Genomic DNA, 18,855 nt, shown 5'->3' with positions numbered 1-18,855 from the left:
TGGGCCCGCCAGCATTGGTCTCTCGTGCTGGACCTGTCGGTAGTCGACCGGTTCCTGTTTCTACCTGACTGATCACCAGGACCGTGGTCGCCTTTGTCACCCGGACCTCAGTCGCTGCACTTCTCGGCGTGGTCCCTGATTTGGCTAACCGTCGCATTACATTGCTTTCCCCCGTGAGGAGTCCTTCTGGGAGTAGAAAACATCTACAAGGGCGACATACGTAGCCAGTGAAGCGTTACTGCTGGTTGCGGAAAAGCGCTTCCTCCCACCGCTTGCTTCCATACCGGTCATTTAGATTACCTTGTCGCTCAGGAGCAAGGCCCTGGCACTGTCCTCTCTCCCGCGTTCACTTAGCGGCCATCTCACTTTTCACCAGGAGTGAGACAGCTCGTCTTCTCGCACCCAATGGTGCCAGATTCCTCAAAGCTGAGCGCCTTTACCGCAGGGTCCGCCCCCGCCCCTCTGGGATCTCCAACCTGGGCTATCCCTCTCCTGTTCCCCGTTTGAGCGCTGGCTACGTGTTCCCCTTTTAGTTCTGGAAGACGGCATTCCTCGCGAGTGCCTATCCAGGAGATCTGCAGGGCAGCAACCTGGTCCCATGCACACCTTTGCTACACCCATCTATGCCCTGGCCAGCAGTCCAGGATGAAATGCGGCTTCGGCTTACTGTGTTGCACACAGACCTCTAACTCCGACCCCCGCCTAGGTAAGCTTGGGAATCCCTACTGGAAAGGGATATGAGGCAAGCACTCGGAAGAAGAAACACGGTTACTCACCTTTGTAACTGTTGTTCTTCGAGATGTGTTGCTCATATCCATTCCACACCCGCCCTCCTTCCCCACTGTCGGAGTCGCCGGCAAGAAGGAACTGAGGAGCGGGCGGGCCGGCAGGGGTATATATCACCCGCCATGGCGGCGCCACTCTAGGGGGCGGCCTGCCGGCCCGCTGGAGTTGCTAGGGTAAAAGTTCTCCGACGAACGTGCACGCGCGGCGCGTACACCTACTGGAATGGATATGAGCAACACATCTCGAAGAACAACAGTTACAAAGGTGAGTAACCGTGTTTTTCACAAACTTCTATCTTTTCAAAAACTTCAATCAAAAACACATACAACATTAACTCCATGTAAATCTGTTCCATGCCAAACTTATCAGACTGAGTCACAGATGTGGAAAATCCATTTCCAAAGTTTGAGAAGTGAAATAAATCCCTGCTGCAGAATTTTGGAGCTTTATTGCTATGCATTCCAGTTTTACTTTTTTCCACTACTTTACATGGTTCTATTTATCCCTTAGTGTATTTATTCAGCTTCACTAAACCCCCTTCCTCTGTTTTTGGTACGACAATGTGGTAATCTGACTAGTGGCTCTCTTTTGATGCTGCTTCATTGCCTCTGATATTGTCTTCAGTTGGTGCTTTTTTGAATTTCAAGTAGTGTAACTGTTTATCTGTGGTGTCATTGTCCCCCCCCCCACGCAAAAAAGATTAGTGCTTTATGCAAAAATGTTGTGCAGCTTGGCCCAGATAGAATAGACAAACTACTGCTCCCATTGCCAGGAAGGCGCAATGAAATTAGGTTTTCCTAATATTTGCTCTGAGTTTTGGGGGCATACTTCTAGGTACAGGCAGATCTTTTCCTTATATATACCTTCCCTCTTCTGACTCATTGCTAAAGTAGAATAGTAATAAGTAATATTTAAACCTTGCATGTACATAATGTTTTGTATCTGTAGCTCTCAGAGCTTTTGCAAAAGCAAGCATTATTATCCCCATTTTACAGATGGAGTAAGTGAGAGGTTAAGTGACTTGCCTAAAGTCAGAGAGTAAGTCAGACTGAGTCTGGGATGGAATCTCAGTCTTTTATATATCAGCCTTGAGTCCCTTCCTTGGATCCCTATCTTAAAAAATTAAAGTGCTTGTTTGAGCTTTGCCATTCATTCTGTTGCTGGACGTAGATTTGGCATGTGCACTTCCTACATAAATTGGGTCATATTCAGCATCTAAACCTAAGTCCTACAAGTGCCATTTTTGAATGAAATATATAAGATACTCCCTGGCCAGCCATGTGCATATAGTGAGCACTTGTCTGAGTCTCCACATTTTCTAACCTGTACCTCAGCTCCTTAGTCAGCTTGTTAGTTATTTATTAACAGAAATTTCCTTTCTTGTTTGAACAGAATGATCCACTTGAGCCCAAAAAAGAGGTGCCTTTTGGACAGAGTCATTGCTTTGTAGTCCAATTTGTCTAGTTTGCAGTCCAGTGTTTTAAGGACAGAATGTACGGATCAAGCTTAGAATCAGAGAATCGTGGAATATCAGGGTTGGAAGGGACCTCAGGAGGTCATCTAGTCCAACTCCCTGCTCAAAGCAGGACCAACCCCAACTAAATCATCCCAGCCAGGGCTTTGTCAAGCCAGCCTTAAAAACCTCCAAGGATGGAGATTCCACCACCTCCCTAGGTAATCCATTTCAGTGCTTCACCCTCCAATAAAATAGTTTTTCCTAATATCCAATCTAGACCTCCCTCACTGCAACTTGACACCATTGCTCCTTGTTCTGTCATCTGCCACCACTGAGAACAGCCTAGCTCCATCCTCTTGGAACCCCGCTTCAGGTATTTGAAGACTGCTATCAAATCCCCCCTCACTCTTCTCTTCTGCAGACTAAATAAGCCCTGTTCTCTAAGCCTCTCCTTATAAGTCATGTGCCCCAGCCCCTAATCATTTTCATTGCCCTCCGCTGGGTTCTCTTCAATTTGTCCATATCCTTTCTGTAATGGGGGGCCCAAAACTGGATGCAATACTCCAAATGTGGCCTCACCAGTGCCGAATAGAGGGGAATAATCATTTCCCTTGATCTGCTGGCAGTGCTCCAATTAATGCATCCCAATATGCCATTAGCCTTCTTGGCAACAGGGGCACATAGTTGACTCATATCCAGCTTCTCTTCCACTGGAATCTGCAGGTTCTTTTTGGCAGAAATGCTGCTTAGCCAGTCAGTACCCAGCCTGTAGCAGTGCATGGGATTCTTCGATCCTAAGTGGAGGACTCTGCACTTGTCCTTGTTGAACCTCATCAGATTTCTTTTGGCCCAATTCTCCAATTTGTCTAGGTCACTCTGCACCCTATCCCTATCCTCCAGCATATCTACCCCTCTCCCCCCCACTTAGTGTCATTCGTGAACTTGTGGGTGCAATCCATCCCATCATCCAGATCATTAATGAAGATGTTGAACAAAACTGACCCCAGGATCAACCCTGAGGTTGATACCACTGCCAACTAGACATCGAGCTGTTGATCACTACCCACTGAGCCAGACAATCTAGCCAGCTTTCTATCCACCTCATTTATAGTTCATTCATCCAATCCATACTTCTTTAACTTGCTGGCAAGGATACTGTGGGAGACCGTATCAAAAGCTTTGCAAAGTCAAGGTATGTCATCTCCACCACTTTTCCCGTATCCACAGAGCCAGTTATCTCATCATAGAAGGCAATCAAGTTGGTCAGGCATGACTTGTCCTTGGTGAATCCATGCTGACTGTTGCTGATCATCTTGCTTTCTTCTGAGTGCTTCAAAATGGATTCCTTGAGGACCTGCTCCATGATTTTTCCGGGGACTGGGGTGAGGCTGACCGGTCTGTAGTTTCCCGAATTCCCCTTCTTCCCTTTTTTAATCAATCAACCCAAGCTTCTTGGGACCCCTTTTTTAATTCTAAAAGGGATTGCAGGGAGGTCATTGGAGGTGTGGGGACAGAGGTAAGTGAGGAAAATGGCATTGGTTCCTTGATGCTTTTGGTTTCTCAACAGAATCCTAAAAGAAATCACTAACAGAACGCTTACATATTTCTTCTTTAGGACTAAGCTTACAAAAATAGCCTTCATTATTCTGGGTGTGAATAATTTGCACCTGCAGTTGCACTCATTTAGAGCCTAATGATTTAATTGAATCTTTAAAAAAAGAAAAAAAAGTAATTCAACATGTAAATAGGTGCAATAACTGTTGCAAATGCCTACACCTGCAGTTCTTCACCATGTAGTTGTGGACACAGCTTGCAGTATTGAAGGCTTGCTGAAAACCTGGACTTTATATTTTACCATAATAATCTGAACATGTGAGACGTTTCCCTGAAGTAATATCTTCAAAAGACATAGAGCCAGATTGTGCCTGGCTTCTGTCTAGAATGATGCACAAAGGGAGAAGAAGGTTCAGGAAGCCCCCCTCTGTCCCTCATACAGTGTCTGGGCACACTTTCCATGTGTTCTCCCTTGAAGGCAGCAGTGCTATCTTTCAAGCACCTCATGAGTGGGAAGGAGGTGGGATCAGAGCAAAGCAGACTTGTATGGAAAAGCAGATATGTCAGGGGTGCAGCAATGGGTGTGCTCCCTGCATGCCTGGGGGGTCTGGGGGGTACTGTGACGTCTGAGTCTCCTATTGAATGGCGTGGCTCTTCATCACCTCGTTTGTGAGCCATGGGAAAAAAGCAGCAGTTCAGCCCATGGTTTTATCATTGGCCTTTAAAAGAAGGCCACTGCCTTTGTCCAAACAGGTTGTGAGCTCTGCATTCATGTTAGTGTAATTGTCAAAGAAATGCTGTGTGGATAGTTTCTGTTCCTTCCAGGTAAATGTAGATGAATAAAGACCCCAACTAAATGATAGAAGCCTTGACAAGGCACTAGATCAGGAGTGGCCAACCTGTGGCTCCGGAGCCACATATGGCTCCTTCAAAGGTTAATATGCGGCTCCTTACGTAGGCACTGATTCGGGGCTGGAGCTGTAGATACTAACTTTCCAATGTGCTGGGGGTGCTCACTGCTTAACCCCCTGCTCTTCCCCAAGCCCTGCCCCCCTACACCCCTTCCCGCAAGGCCCCTTCCCCTTCCCCTGAGCCTTGCATGCCCTCGCTCCTGCCCCCTCCTCCCTCCCCCTCATAAGCCTTCTGCGCATGTGAAACAGCTGATTGCAGGGACAGGTGGGATTGGCACTGATTGGTGGGGTGCTGCTGATGTATTACTGTGGCTCTTTGGCAATGTACACTGGTAAATTCTGGCTCCTTATCAGGCTCAGGTTGGCCACCCCTACACTGGACAATAAATATAGGCATTGGCTCAGACTGAAAACGTCTTTTCCAGCTCTAATTTGTATGGTTTACCAGCATTATTTCCAATAGCAAATATGACAACTAAAATCTTTTAATAACAGGTTTACTGAACAAAATATGCCCATGAAGTCACTCTTCTGTGGAAAATCCATCTCTAGGTTTGCTTTTCTTTGGATGTGTGTGATTTTCATTAGCTGTCATATCAGCTCTGTGTGATTTATTGGTTAGGCATATCTGGTTCCATTGCAAAACAACAGATCATGGCCATGTGCAGAAAATAATTTCATTAAAAATGAAAAGAAACTATGCTATAAAATGTCATTTTGGGGGAGGGGGAAGGGGGAGAACATGCACAAGGTCCTTTATAATCAGTCATACAAAATAAATGTGTTATTTAGGAGCTATTTTAAGGCAGGCTGGCTGAAAACATGTTTTATTAAGCAATGTAAAAATAATTCACAGTACATTATATCATACACAGAGTAATCTTTTGTGATTGTTTTTGAAATATATGTTGATTGTTTCATAATTTAGGTTATTTATCTTACAAGGAACAGTAACTCAATTGCTTCTCAATTGTACCTTACAAAATAGCTTCTTAATGGAGCACATACTGCAAAACACTGAAGAAAAGAATTGGTTAGTGACTTCTGCTTATGAGTACATGACTAAGGCGTGGGAGAACATGCTGCTAAAATTACTTACTAATGACCTATGAAAACCAAAAGAATGGCTGAACATGCAGTTATATATATGATTGAGAAGGGGTGGGAAACAGTGGCCCTAGTGACCAAAATACATTCATAATTCGTGCAATAGTTGTGAGCACATCTTTGCTCACACACAATCCTTAATTTGCATATGCTAATAGTTACTTTGTGCATGTAGATCAGGTAATTGCACCTGCAAGTGCATGTGCGATTATATGACTTGTGTGGACAAGTGGATGTATTCGTCAATATTGTAAGCATATATAATGAGGCCTGTGAAAATTTGGCAATAAATATTATGTTATTTGGTCTTCATCCATAAGCATGTAAGTATGTGTATAACTTTAAGCATGTGAGCAGTCCCATCGATTTGGGGCCTAACATGGGCATATTTCATTTGGCATGTTCAAACTGAAGTAGTTATGTTGTTGAAAATAAACACATTAACACATAAATGATCATGAAACTTGCTCTTACAGAATCAAGGGTATTCTTTAAAACTACAAGATTAATTAGCCTCATTGACTTTATGGGGGTCTCCGCCTGTGTCCTTTTTTATTAACATGCTGGGGGAAAAGATCAGATTTTGATCATAAACAAAGTAAAATGCCTTGCTGTGTGTAAAGTGTCTACCGTGCAGCTTACAGAAACCTCTTGTTTTAGCAGATTCCATGCACGGCTTGATAGATGGAGTATTTGTCTTTGAAGATCTTTCTACAGAAGACAGTAAAACTATACAGGGCTATGATGCTATTGTTGTGGAACAATGGACTGTCCTAGAAGTAAGTATATCATTTACTATAATTTGGTTTTCACCCTCACGGTATTGTAATATTTTTCTAAATCACAAGCTGGCAAGATGGTGTAGTAGACTTTCACATACTTCAGAAATACCACATGTGTTACTGAGGTAAAGGAAAGAGGGCTTGAAAACATAATGTGGTAAGTTAACTATAAGTAGGATGCCTACGTAGCTTGATAAGATATGTTTCCTGTGTTGTACATTGCAGTTCTCAGCTAAACTTTTGAGGGGCATGAGTGTTGGTGACAGACAGACAACTCAGGACCAAAAATATATGCCTCTGCTACATGAACTATAAAGAGAATCTCCATCAGTTGTCATGGCAACATAATCACAAATGCTATCTCAAGTTCTAACATTACATTCATCATGGGGGTAGTGATACTAAAAAAAAATCTTAGATAGATATATATGCCATGAGTACACATCATAACTAGTAATTCGCTTTGTGTGACCTCTCTGGCCAACACAAAAAGAACTGACAAGGTATGAGCAGAGATGCATCTTTGGCCAGAATGCCGGTCAGCACTAATCAGCGTTGAGTGTTAGCAGATCAAAAGAGAGAAATGGGAACAGAGTGCAGAAAAACTAAGCATGCAGCATATCACCTTATTGCTGTGAAGTCTCTAGAAAGACTCTTCGGATCAGGCCCAATGGTGTATATCTCCAGCTGCAGGCAAAACTAGTTCAACTAAACTGAGCTTCAGAATTCTTTGCATCTAAAATAAAACATCAAATGGAACAATGCATTTGTATTATTACCCACATTTTTACTTTAATTTGCTTTTTGTATGTCTATTTCAGTGCTGCCAGAAAAAAACATTATGTATTCAAAAAGATAATGACTAAACTTCTAGTTTGCTATATGGAGTATAAAATCCTGAGAGAGGATGGATTCACAAAAAGTATACATAACAAAAAATGTTGGGCAACCACCAGTTTAAATATGTAAAAATCCACCCAACTAAAAGTTAAGCACTACTGATTTTCGTGATTATCAAAGGATGACTTGTGGCTTAGTGAAATAAAATGGCCATACAGTAATGTTCAGAGATCTTATCAAAGAACAATACAGGCATTCTGTTAACCAACTAGTGGTGGGTCCTCTTGTGGCTAACTGTGTCTGAATAAATAATTTGTGTCGTATGTTCATTCTTAATAGTTATAATCTTGAAAGTAAGTTAACAGGCTATTTTCTGCACATTTCTGGGCTAAATTGTGGCATTAAGACAGAGCCTTGCAAAAAGTACCTGTGAGCCATTGCATCTCACAGAGGTATCATATCTTAATTGTGCACTATGCCTCCAGGTGTTCTTAGGGAGTGCCCTTGCAGAAATTCTTACAGAAGCTGCAGCATATGCTCCTTTCCAGGGTAAGGAGGGGAATACAGCCATGGCCTTGCCTACACTTTTGCAGTTTTCGGGTGACTTCTGCTTGTAACAGTGCTACACAAAAGTAGTCCGCATACTCAGGAGTGTGCAATAAAACTGTGGTCAGCCCTTATGTGCTTATATAAGTGTAAGAGTTAGGGAGACAGGTTCTTTCTGACCTCCCCTGTCTTGCTTACCCACATAAGGGTTTAGGTACGGTCCAACGTGTCTGTGCTTTAAGAATACATTTTAACACCAAGTTATTTCAACATTTATTTTTGAAAGAGCTTGACCTTTTTCCTGATAAATATTCCAATTGTATAAGTTGAATTGTGAAAGAGAGGATATATAAACAATTAAAACTCTTTGAAAGCTACAAAGCCTTTCTTGCTATAAACAATGCTTTACTTTGGTTTTCCTAAATTGTAACTGTTTTGGGTGTTAAGTATCAGGCAACTCAGAGGAAACGATAAATACTCATCCTGTGAATTTCCACAGGAAGCTTTGATAGTCTTATTGATTTCTTTCAAGGTATAAGCCTTAAAACTATATATTTTCTTTACTATTGTTGCGGTATAATATTTTAAACATTTATAGCATTTGCTTCAGTATTCTTTTCTTATTGATTATATCAAGTGTATTCTTTTCTTATTGATTATATCACTTGATAGTTTATCTTGATAGACTTTTTGGGTTAGGTTTTCCTCACTGGCCGAGGCATGAGAATACTCCCCCTAAACCATCTAAGACTTTTGAGAAGTAAAAAATGGAAGTGACTTCTGAAGGAGTGGAAACAATTCAAAAGACTTTTTAAAAAAGGCAAGAATGAACACATTTCAGAGCCAGTGGGCAAACAAGCAGAAATGAGTGACCTAAAAGAATGCCATGCATATCCGTATCCAGGGTGTGCTGTTGTTTCACCCTTCACATTTTGCCTTTGTAATCATCTGTCAGACGTAGTGGTTCTTCATAGAACATCTTTGGGATGGACTTTGGAGCCAGTGCTAATTGAACAGTTTCTCCAAGTCTCTTGAGTACAAAAACAGTTGCAAGACAGTTTGTTTATATTGACAAGACAGTTTGTTTATATTGACGGTCCACGGTTCGTCGTTTCTGGCCAATGGGAGCTCCAGGAAGTGGATGATTAGAGCACTCCCTTAGTATGTGGAAGGATCCCAGTTCAAGTCTGCTTAATTCAGAGCAGGGAATTAAATCTGCCTCTCCTGTGTTTCAGAGGAGTGCCCTGACCACTGGGCTGTTGGCTATTCTGGAATGGATCTCTCGCTCTCTCTGATTTCTACCACAAAGTCCATCCTGGACCTGAAAAAGTTTTGTCAAAGCCAATATGTTTCAATGAATAAACATTTTCTGACCAAAAAACAACATTTACTGAAAATTTCACAACCATTTCTAGTTAGAACGCAGGTGGTGGGCAACCTGTGGCCTGGCAGGGTAATTCGCTGGTAGGCCCCCAGTGTTCTCTCCAGTAGACCAAACTGTCTCCCAGCCAGATTCTTAGAATTCACCTTTGTTCACAGGCAAAGGCAGGGAAATCAAGCAGCAGAGAGAAAGATTAGATCACAGCTGGAGAGAGAGGGACTTTAGGTTCAAGGATGACAGAACTCAGTGAGACACAATGGAGTTATCTTGAACCTTAATATGCACGTTGCCTCTACTACAGATACGCCAAAGAATCATCAGCAGAGTTTTCCAGAGGGGTGAAGTGTCTGGTTAATCCAGACTTTCTCATCTTTATGCAAGCTCATGGTTGGTGCATTATAGGTTATGTACATCTTTTCTAAAATTCCATCCTGTTAGAACATGTCTGTCTTACACCAGGAAGATGGAAGAAACATCCATGGACAGTCAGAAATTCGTGGATAAATTGACTCCCATTTTGGGCTTATATCAGACCTGCTTATCTTGACGCTTCAGAATTTTTGAGATGGAATCACAATTACATGTACACTTCAGAGTAGTTTCTGGAGAGCTTATCCAGCTTCCCTTATTTGTGTGCTCCCTCTGGGGATGAGAACTGGCTTATCAAATATGTTGTTTCTTTAACTGTGCTCCAATTTAAAAAAATCCAGCTGCAGCTATAAAAGAAAAGATGCCATATATCTTTCAGTACCATCAATAATAAAGTAATAAATAAAAAGATAATAATACCCCGCTTTTATACACTGCTTTGCATCAGCAGATCTCAAAGCACTTTACAAAGATCAGTGAATCTACTGAGACTAAATAAAAGCTAAACTTTTCCAGTCATCATAAAGGCAAATGAGGGGGAATTGGCACGTCTCTGTACAGAGAAAATATTACCTGTTTAATTGCTATTAAACAACAGTAATGCTTCCAAATTTAATAGCGAGAACAAGCTGAACTCTCTGATGCACTTGATATGTGTATAAAATGTCAGTTTGCAAGAGGATGTAAAGCTTGCAGCTGTCACAGTATGCGGTCCGCCAAGCAACTGACAGGATGTAATAGTTCTGAGTTATTTAACTGTTTCCACCCAGACAGAACAGAACTCTGGTATCTGTGCAAATGACCAGAGAACTCTTAATGACTAAATGTTTCCCTTGACCCTATTGCTTTAACTCGAAAAATGTCAGGCCACTTTATTTTCTCTACAGTCTGTGAGCTCTAGCATTCAAACTTCTTTCATGGTTTTAATTCTGCTTGTGCAGGCAAATTTGGGTAGGGAGCTCTGGTTAATCAAAGACTGTTTGGTTTCCCTTCTCCCCAACTCTAATGTGTCACCTTCTATTTCCTGTACCCAAGAAACAGAACATGTTGACAAATTAACTAGTATTTCATTAAAATGAAGTGCTATAAACAATTATTTCAAATATTTGCATTGTTTCTCACTAGTGAGTAACACTCTTCTGAAAATATTTTCCTTGACTAAAGGCTATTTCCCCACTGTGCTTCTTTAGCTCTCGCTTCAATATTTTTTTCTTCTATGGCTGCAGCGTGTTGACGCGAATTAAACTATAAGCTCCCAGATACATTGTGAGGTTGCAGTGTCTGGTAGAATGGAAGTAATGTGATATAGTATCAGCTATAAGTTTGAAAAATGTTCATAATGTGGTACCTACTCCAATAGACAAAACAAAGTTATTTCTTTCAGCTGCCTGGGTTACAAGTTTCCTTAATTCAGTGCTCTTTCTGGAAATTTCTCTGGACATCTGGCCTTAATTTGGTTTTAAAATTGATCTACCTCAGATTCCAGTGAGTTTGGTGGGCTTGATCTCCTCACTTTGTTACACTTGTCAGTCTATGGTCACGAGATAGACCCATGACTAGAATAGCAGGAGAGTTGAAGGTGATGAGTAGTAAATTCAGTCCTATGAAAGGCCTGTACCACATAAAAGTATTCGCTCAGTGGGGAAAATATTGGCAGTTTGTCCTTGTTTTGCTCCTTTATTATGTATATACAGCTAAAAAGCTTGGGGAAGGGGATTGGGTTTTTTTAAAGGGTTTTTTTTTGGTAATGTTTGTTTCTTATCTTAAAAATATAACAGAAATGCCAAGTGTGATCTTCCCTTGGTTTTGCTGGAGGTCTTAGTTGGGGAATCTAGAAATGTGGATTCAGACCTTTTTCACCCCTTGACTGTAGGGACAGGAATGTTAAAGTTCTAACAAAGACAGTATTTCTTCTGTCTACTGATAGGGCGCTTGAGTTAAATAGGTACTGCCAAAAGCAGACAAAATACAGAGTTTTAGACAGTCTTAATAATGATCACTTTCCCTCTCACTCATGTTTTGTTTGGGTCTTTGTGATCTTGTCATAAACCTGTTAGTTCTCCATTCATCCATAGAGTCTTCAAGGAAAAATAGGGAAGGGTAGACGCAGAGTTGAATTTCCCATCTGGAAACAAGCAGGAAAAAAACTCTCTAGCCCTTCTTTATATTTCATAAAGAACCAAGAAGGCACAAATTCATTTCCATTCCCTCAGCAGGTCACCTTTAAGCCACGCAGTGGAGATGGGAGTGAAGCACCTGCACGGGGAATTGGATGCTGTGCATCCCCCTCCTCCAGATTAACTCTGAATAGACCAGGATGTTGGAGGGATCTTTGGAGGCAGGCCAGGGGATCCATGACTACATATCCAGTGGCCCCAACCCTGCATAGAGGAGGGCAATGGCTGCTCTTCCATCGACTGGAATAGTGATGGTGAAGGGTCTGCTCTTTAGCTCTGTGGACTGCCTAAAGACAGGAGGGATGGTAAATTTCATACTCGTGGAGTTGTCATCACAAAGGCTGATTATTTGGGCTTTGTCTAGTCAGGGGGATGAATTTCACCCTGGGTGACTTGCAGTGGAAAGCTGAATTGTCAACATTGAACAGTGTGTGCTATGAAGTGTGCCTGGCTATCATCAGAGATACCAGTTCCTGAACAATAAATGAGCTAATTTTTTTCCAAAATTGTTAACTTACAGATAGTAGAACCAGTACCAAAGTGAAGCTATGTGAGAGTCTAGTAGAGCCTAATTAAACAGGTGTCACAAGAATGTAGCTACTGAAATACACCAGATGCATTCTATGGTCTAGATGAATTGGTTTTAAAAAAATATACTGATAAAAAATGGTTGGATTATATTTCTCATGCCTGATGGCCAAGAATGTGAAAGTTTCCCACAGTACTGGCTGTGAGAATTGCCATTGAAATGTTAGTTTAAAACATTTACTAAGACACTTTCTAGTGACGAATGAGCTGTTTTGGTGTGTTAGCCGCATACAGATATATTTACAGCTGAGCCTTTACTCATCCTCCACTGTGCAAATTGCATCTCTACATAAACGTGCCTGTGCTTTGCAGGTGCAAACACCAAGTGTGAGCACTTGAACAATCCTAGTACGTGCGCATGTGTCAGGGTTAGAATCTGCATCCACAAAACCCACTAGGAGAGGAGATTTAGCGTTGACATGCACACAGGTGTTAAGACCGTTCAGCAGCACACACAGTTTTGGACCTGTGACATTTGGGTGCATTTATGAGCCTACAGTTTGGCCCATGCACTGTGGAGCTGGGGGATGAAGACGTGCTTGACACAGCAGAATTTTGCTCATCTTCATTTAGCTAATCTGCAAATCCAGTAATTCTTACAAAATAACTGGTAGTCTCTCACCCCTGTTCTCACTTAAATTGTCATAGCAATGTGCTGTAGTGATTGTACTAAGGCATTGTTACTTTCTCAAAATATACACTGTGCACACATACCATGAACTATCTGAACTACACCTGTCCAGAATAATGTGCAAGGCCTCCCTGTGATTTTGTTGTAGTTACTCACTGATGTCTGAATACTGCAAACTGATCTGCATGGGTAGATATCACTCACGCCAACTGGAAGTGTTATGGATGCAGGGGTTTGCCCAAGCTGATGAGTTTGCAGAACCTGAGTCTAATTTAGAAAACCGGTAATCCACAGTGGACTTCCCAGTCAGTGCAAATTAGCAATGTTCTGTTGTGCTATGTACTGAAATTTAGGAAGATCCCAATCTGAGAGCAGGATAGTTCAACTTTTATTGCTGTACCATACACAAACACATAACTTCTCTTTTGCTAACAATAAATATCTTTTTAAAATAGATCAATAATATTATATGATTAACCCAAATGACTTCATCGGAAGAGTGCAAAAATAGAACAGAAATATCATTAACAACTCCATATTAGTGATTCTTTCACCTCATAATGCACAGAGTACATAAAACATTCCTTCACCAGCCTATTCTCAGTGAGCCAGACACATTTTTATTCCTTTCTCTTTTTCTGAGGTGCAAATCCTGCTCTCCCCACTTCCTCTTCCCATGGGGCTATCGAGAGTCCTAATTGCAGGACTGGGGGCAGGTTGTCCGAATCTGACACAGGGGTGTGCATTCCCTATATGGTTATGAGGCTTCTAGGTGCTATGGCAATACAAGTAATAGATAAAAATAGTTGACAACCCATTTCCCCACACAGGGGACAGTTACAATTTGTTTGTGTTTCTGCTCCCAATCCTGATTGCCAGGATTCCTCCTCCACCTCCAAACCCTATCATTCTTTTCAGTGCACAGCTCATCCAGATTTGCCTTAATTACTTTATTAAGACTTATTTAATGGGATGCTCCATCTTTTATTCCTTAATCTTGGTCTGTTTTGTGTCCACATTGCAAGAAAATATACATTAGCCAGGAACCAAAGCTGGCTCACTTGTAACTAAACTACATTTACTTAACTAAAAATAAATAATTTTGACTGAATTTTTTTCAGTCAGACAAGAACTTAGCAGTCTTTTTGGTCTATGTTGCTCAGTGACTAAAACTGAAACTGTAGAAGAAAATGAATGTTGTTAATACAGTATGTGGTATAGTTTGCCCTAGGTATTATCTTTACCCTTTTTAAAATCAGGTTTTAGGAATTTCTAATAGCTGAGACTATTGGGGGATGGGGAAGAAATGTTGAAACCAAACAGCAAAACTATAAATAAAAATGAAATCTTATTATGTGCAGCAAATCAGGGAAAAAGCACAGCTCAATGCAATCTGGTTTTTTGACACTCAAGGTATGATCAGAGATTACTTACCAACCACAGGAGAGTGGGAAGTGAGTTAATTACAATTTTGCTCCCTTTCACAGAATGAAATGTCTCCCAGTTTGATACAGGGTATTATTTCCACACCTTCTTTTTCATTAGAGTTCTGTCATGTACTTTCTACTGCTTCTGTCTAACTAACCCTGAGCTTCAAAAAATCCTGATTACAGTAGTTTAATCTCATGCTCTTCTGTATTTGAACTTAATATAGCTGCATTTAATATAAGAATATAAATTACATTTACTATAAGATTAGAGACTGCTTTTTGGTGCATGGCAAGATTGTGCTAAAATTTAGTGTGCATTTAGATGCTTTTTGTTTTGGAAAGAACCATAATGGTGACACTTCGGCATGGTTCCATGCTCAGGTTTATCATCAAGATGTGTATTCCCATGTGTCTTAGTCAGCTATGGTTCCTGGTGGAACACAAGTTCCACCTGTGATACAATTATGTATCATGGCTTCTTCTTGCCCTTCCATGTTAGTGTCTCTGTGGCTTTCTTGGTTCTAAAGCTGCTAGTGCTTATATTTGCCAGTGAGGAGTTTTGAGCTCCACTTGAAAAAAAAAATTACTTAAGGTGAAAAAAGGCTGCTGTCCTCTCCCCTACCTACCACCACTGAACAGAGCTAGTTGGGATGGGGCAGGAGGTGTGTGCCTGCAGATCACTGGCATGGTGACCTGAAGAGAGGTACTTTGGCTGATTCCACAGAGGCATTGGGTGACTTCCAGCAGAGCTGTTGAGGGCCATGGAAGTGATTCTAGTGCCAGGTATGCACATCTGCAGGGTGTGGACATACTTTCTCATGGGTACTAAAAACCCAGTTGACTGGTATTAGGAAAAAAGGGTGGATAGAAAGGTACCATGAGACTAACACAGAAAACAGAAGCCACCTTTAGAACAATTTCTATCCACCCATTTTTCCTAACCATTCCCCTTCAATTTTCTTATATACTTCAACCGTCTGAACTAATAAATGCTTTAATTTTGTTGAACCCTAACCTGTTCTTTTCTCTCTCTAAGCTTCTGTTGAGAAATATAACATCATCTGCTACAGGTGATGCATAGGTCTGACAAGTTAGACAAGTCAAAATCCCACAGGGATTCATTGTCTTGCTGCTGCGGGAGCCTGCTGTGAAAACGCTGTGGCAGGAGACAGCGCATTGCTGAAATGGTTCGGCTCCTGCAGCAGCCAAATGTGATTTGTGTTGTCGTGGTGCTCTTCCTGGTTGCCATAACTACTCTTGGATTTTGACATGTTTGTCACATTTCTCGATGAAACAGGAAGGCTCTCTTTGATAATCTTAGCCCTCAAGTGCTGAATCTGAAGTCTGAATCCTTCCTGCACCATCAGACATCGTTTAGGGTACAAACAAGGCTCCGCCATCCTTGTCTGTTCTGAGCCACTCTTCGCATGCCCTTTGTTAAGTCCCAAAAGTTTTCCCGCTCATGGTACTGTGGGATAGAAGGATTTTTTTCAATCAGCTCCTTTTGTCTGTTCCTGCAGCTGCCCAGTGGCATGCCTGCCACAGCAAATGTTCTGGTTTCATTCTTTATACATGTCCTGGATATTACCATCTTCTTTTCTGGATAACTCTGCAGATAAGGAGTTGTTGAGCTCCCTGACAAATCTTAGATTTTGTTATAAATTCATTCCAAAATACCTAGTATTTTCCTGAGGCATTTGCTTTCAAAGGCATTTGGACATCTGTCTGTACCTTTAATAGATTTTCTTCAGGCACTGGGCCATTTTCAAAACTGGAGAGAGGAAAAAGTCAATCTGGCAGCTGGAGGGAGGGAGGACAAAGATGGTGGGGTTGGTGGAGTCTCTGATTTGTGTGGCTCTGAGGCGCCATAAACATGGCACTTCTGCCATCATGGTAGACTTGAAGAAGTTCTGAGAAGCTTCTGAGGAAATGAGTCAGAAGCTAAGTTAGAATGTATCTTTTCTCTTAAAGGCATCTTCTTCCTTTCCTGTACCTTCATGCTGTCTTATATAAGGTGATGCTCCCAGCCCTTGCAAATATGTCTGACCTCTGTAAGTAGGTGTATCATCGTGAGCATTTGACAGCTTTTGTGAAGAAACCTAAAGCAAGGTTAATCCAAGGTGTGCTTATGTGCATATTTTAGGACAGATTTTCAAATAATGGCTTTCCTTTAAATGGGTACAATTTTGCTCCTTCAGTTAGTTTCCTATACAGTTTAGGTCAGGTAAGTGATTAATTACCCAACTATATTTGCCTTTCAGTTATATAGATATTTAAGTGTCCTAGATCACATGCACAAAAAGGAAAGCCCAATTAAAACTGAAAATCAGGGCCTCTGTTTAAAATACTACAGCAGGATATGAATTAGGTCTATTCAAATAATTGTTATTGCAGTATGTATAGATTTTGATTTGAACTAGTGTAGTGAAGTAGAACCTTACTGATTGACATTGATGACTGGGAACACTGTGGTGCTTTACCTGGTTTTGAGAATTAATGAGAAAATGAACACACACACACACACTCACTCAGCATCACAGAATGTATTTGTGCATTTATTTTGGCAAGCATAATTTGTACTGTCATGTAGTGGAATAGTATTTGTAGTGACAAGTGTATTTGCAATTTATGATAATACTTCAGTAAGATTGGTAATACTGAAGAGTAAATGTGCAATAGATTATTTTGTACGATTAGTGCTCCCTGTAGCAATCTTTACTGAGACTACTGTTTGTTCCTTTTGAGAGAATTATTGGGTTTATAGATTGGCAGAGGGAGAATTAGCAAGAGTCTATTGTACAGAATCTCTGAGTGAAGCTAGACTTTTACAGTGAAAGGTAATGTTTTGGTCTCACCCACATATTTCCTGATTCAGAATAACAAATAGGTAATGTTTATTTGCCTGTGGTGACAAAAGAATAAAACAAATTGTACTTATATTTTCTTTCTGCTGCTGGATGCAAATAACATGAGTTCATTACCACCATAATACCGTTCAACTCCCCATGAAATGCTTTGAAACCGGAGGGCCAAATTTGTCTCTCAGCTCTGCTGGTGTAAAGTGGAAGTTGACTTGCTTGTCTTCAGGAGAGTTGTTCAGGATTTACACCAGCATAGTCAAGAGCAGAATCTGGACCACACAGTGTAATACGTTTTTTGCCACATGAATTCCTTTTTGTTTGCTAGGATGTAATTCTTCGTTTTTTCAATGAAAATTGCAGGAGGCCACTTATCCAAGGGAGCGCTGATAAAACAAAATGAATTAGCCCTGTTTTTCTGATTCATCAGCTGTCACATGGATGGTTTAGAGACCAAAAAGAAATTGCATATTTGCGCTGTTTAAACAAATATATTTAACTCTTCAGCAAAAACTGGAGAATGATCCTACATATCTTGCGTTTTCAAATATTTTCCTTCCTGCTTTTCTTAGCTTGCGAAAATGATCTAACTTTGTAAAGAAACAACAACACAAAACACCATTTTAAAAATTGTCACCCATCAAGCGATAATCCTAACTGTTGATTTTTCTTCCCCAGGGAGTTGAAGTGCAGACAGATTATATTCCACTGTTGAACTCTCTCGCGGTATACGGTTGGCAGCTGACTTGTGTGCTTCCTACTCCAATTGTAAAGACAAACAGGTATTGTGTGGGCACTACATTTTGGTTAAGGAAGCCTCTGTATCAGCGTGATAGTTTGTGCTAACAGCTCCCCATTCTCCTAGCATATAGTTCCCTGCACATGTGTAGTAAACTGTCCAGGAAAGCCACATTGCAGCTGCCGCTGGGCCAGTCTGAGCATTTCTGTCCCCACCTCAGCCCTGCCATGAATCTTGCTGGGCAGGAAGGGGGTGGGGCTGCTGCCAGACTTGTATGTGGCGTGCCGGGTTGCAGGTGTAAGTTCTTAGCTCCATTTAAAAAATAAACTAACTAATGGTGGTCACATTTGTAGAGTGGTGTGGCCTAGCAGTAGACATGTTGACATGTTGTCTTTCACCAGTAGCTATCAGAACAGTGTGTGGTGTTACACATCATTTGTTGCAGTAGCTCAGCAAAAGTGGGTGAAATAACACTGATAATACTGTAGTAGCCTTCAATTGGAATTTCCTTTGTTGGTGGGTTTTCATCATTTTTATATCTACTTTTGCATCATAAGCATAATTATATTAATAGAAATGTAAATAGTTTTAAAACATTCTTAATAGAGACTGGCTAAAAATACAGGCATGTGACAGCAGTTGATCCTTACTACTGCAGATTCCGGAACTGCTATTCAAATAGGGTTCTTCATCAGTCATG

General features: G+C 41.1%; 1 protein-coding gene across 2 annotated transcripts in view; it reads left to right on the top strand.

Moving 5' to 3' along the window:
• RFTN1 (raftlin, lipid raft linker 1) overlaps positions 1-18,855 on the top strand; it is a 136,835-nt gene that overhangs the window by 104,776 nt on the left and 13,204 nt on the right. The window contains exons 6-7 of one of the 2 annotated variants that reach the window (XM_032801132.2): positions 6,478-6,593; positions 18,095-18,198. In XM_032801132.2, coding sequence (XP_032657023.1) covers positions 6,478-6,593; positions 18,095-18,198 — 220 coding nt within the window. Of the gene's footprint in view, positions 1-6,474; positions 6,594-18,094; positions 18,199-18,855 lie in introns of both variants that reach the window. The other variant, XM_032801129.2, reaches the window with a different exon arrangement.

This window comes from Chelonoidis abingdonii, chromosome 2, assembly GCF_003597395.2.
Source record: "Chelonoidis abingdonii isolate Lonesome George chromosome 2, CheloAbing_2.0, whole genome shotgun sequence".
In the NCBI taxonomy this organism is placed as follows: Eukaryota; Metazoa; Chordata; order Testudines; family Testudinidae; genus Chelonoidis; species Chelonoidis abingdonii.
The sequence above is the reverse complement of the archived record's forward strand: the minus strand, read 5'-3'. Positions and strand labels throughout refer to the sequence as shown.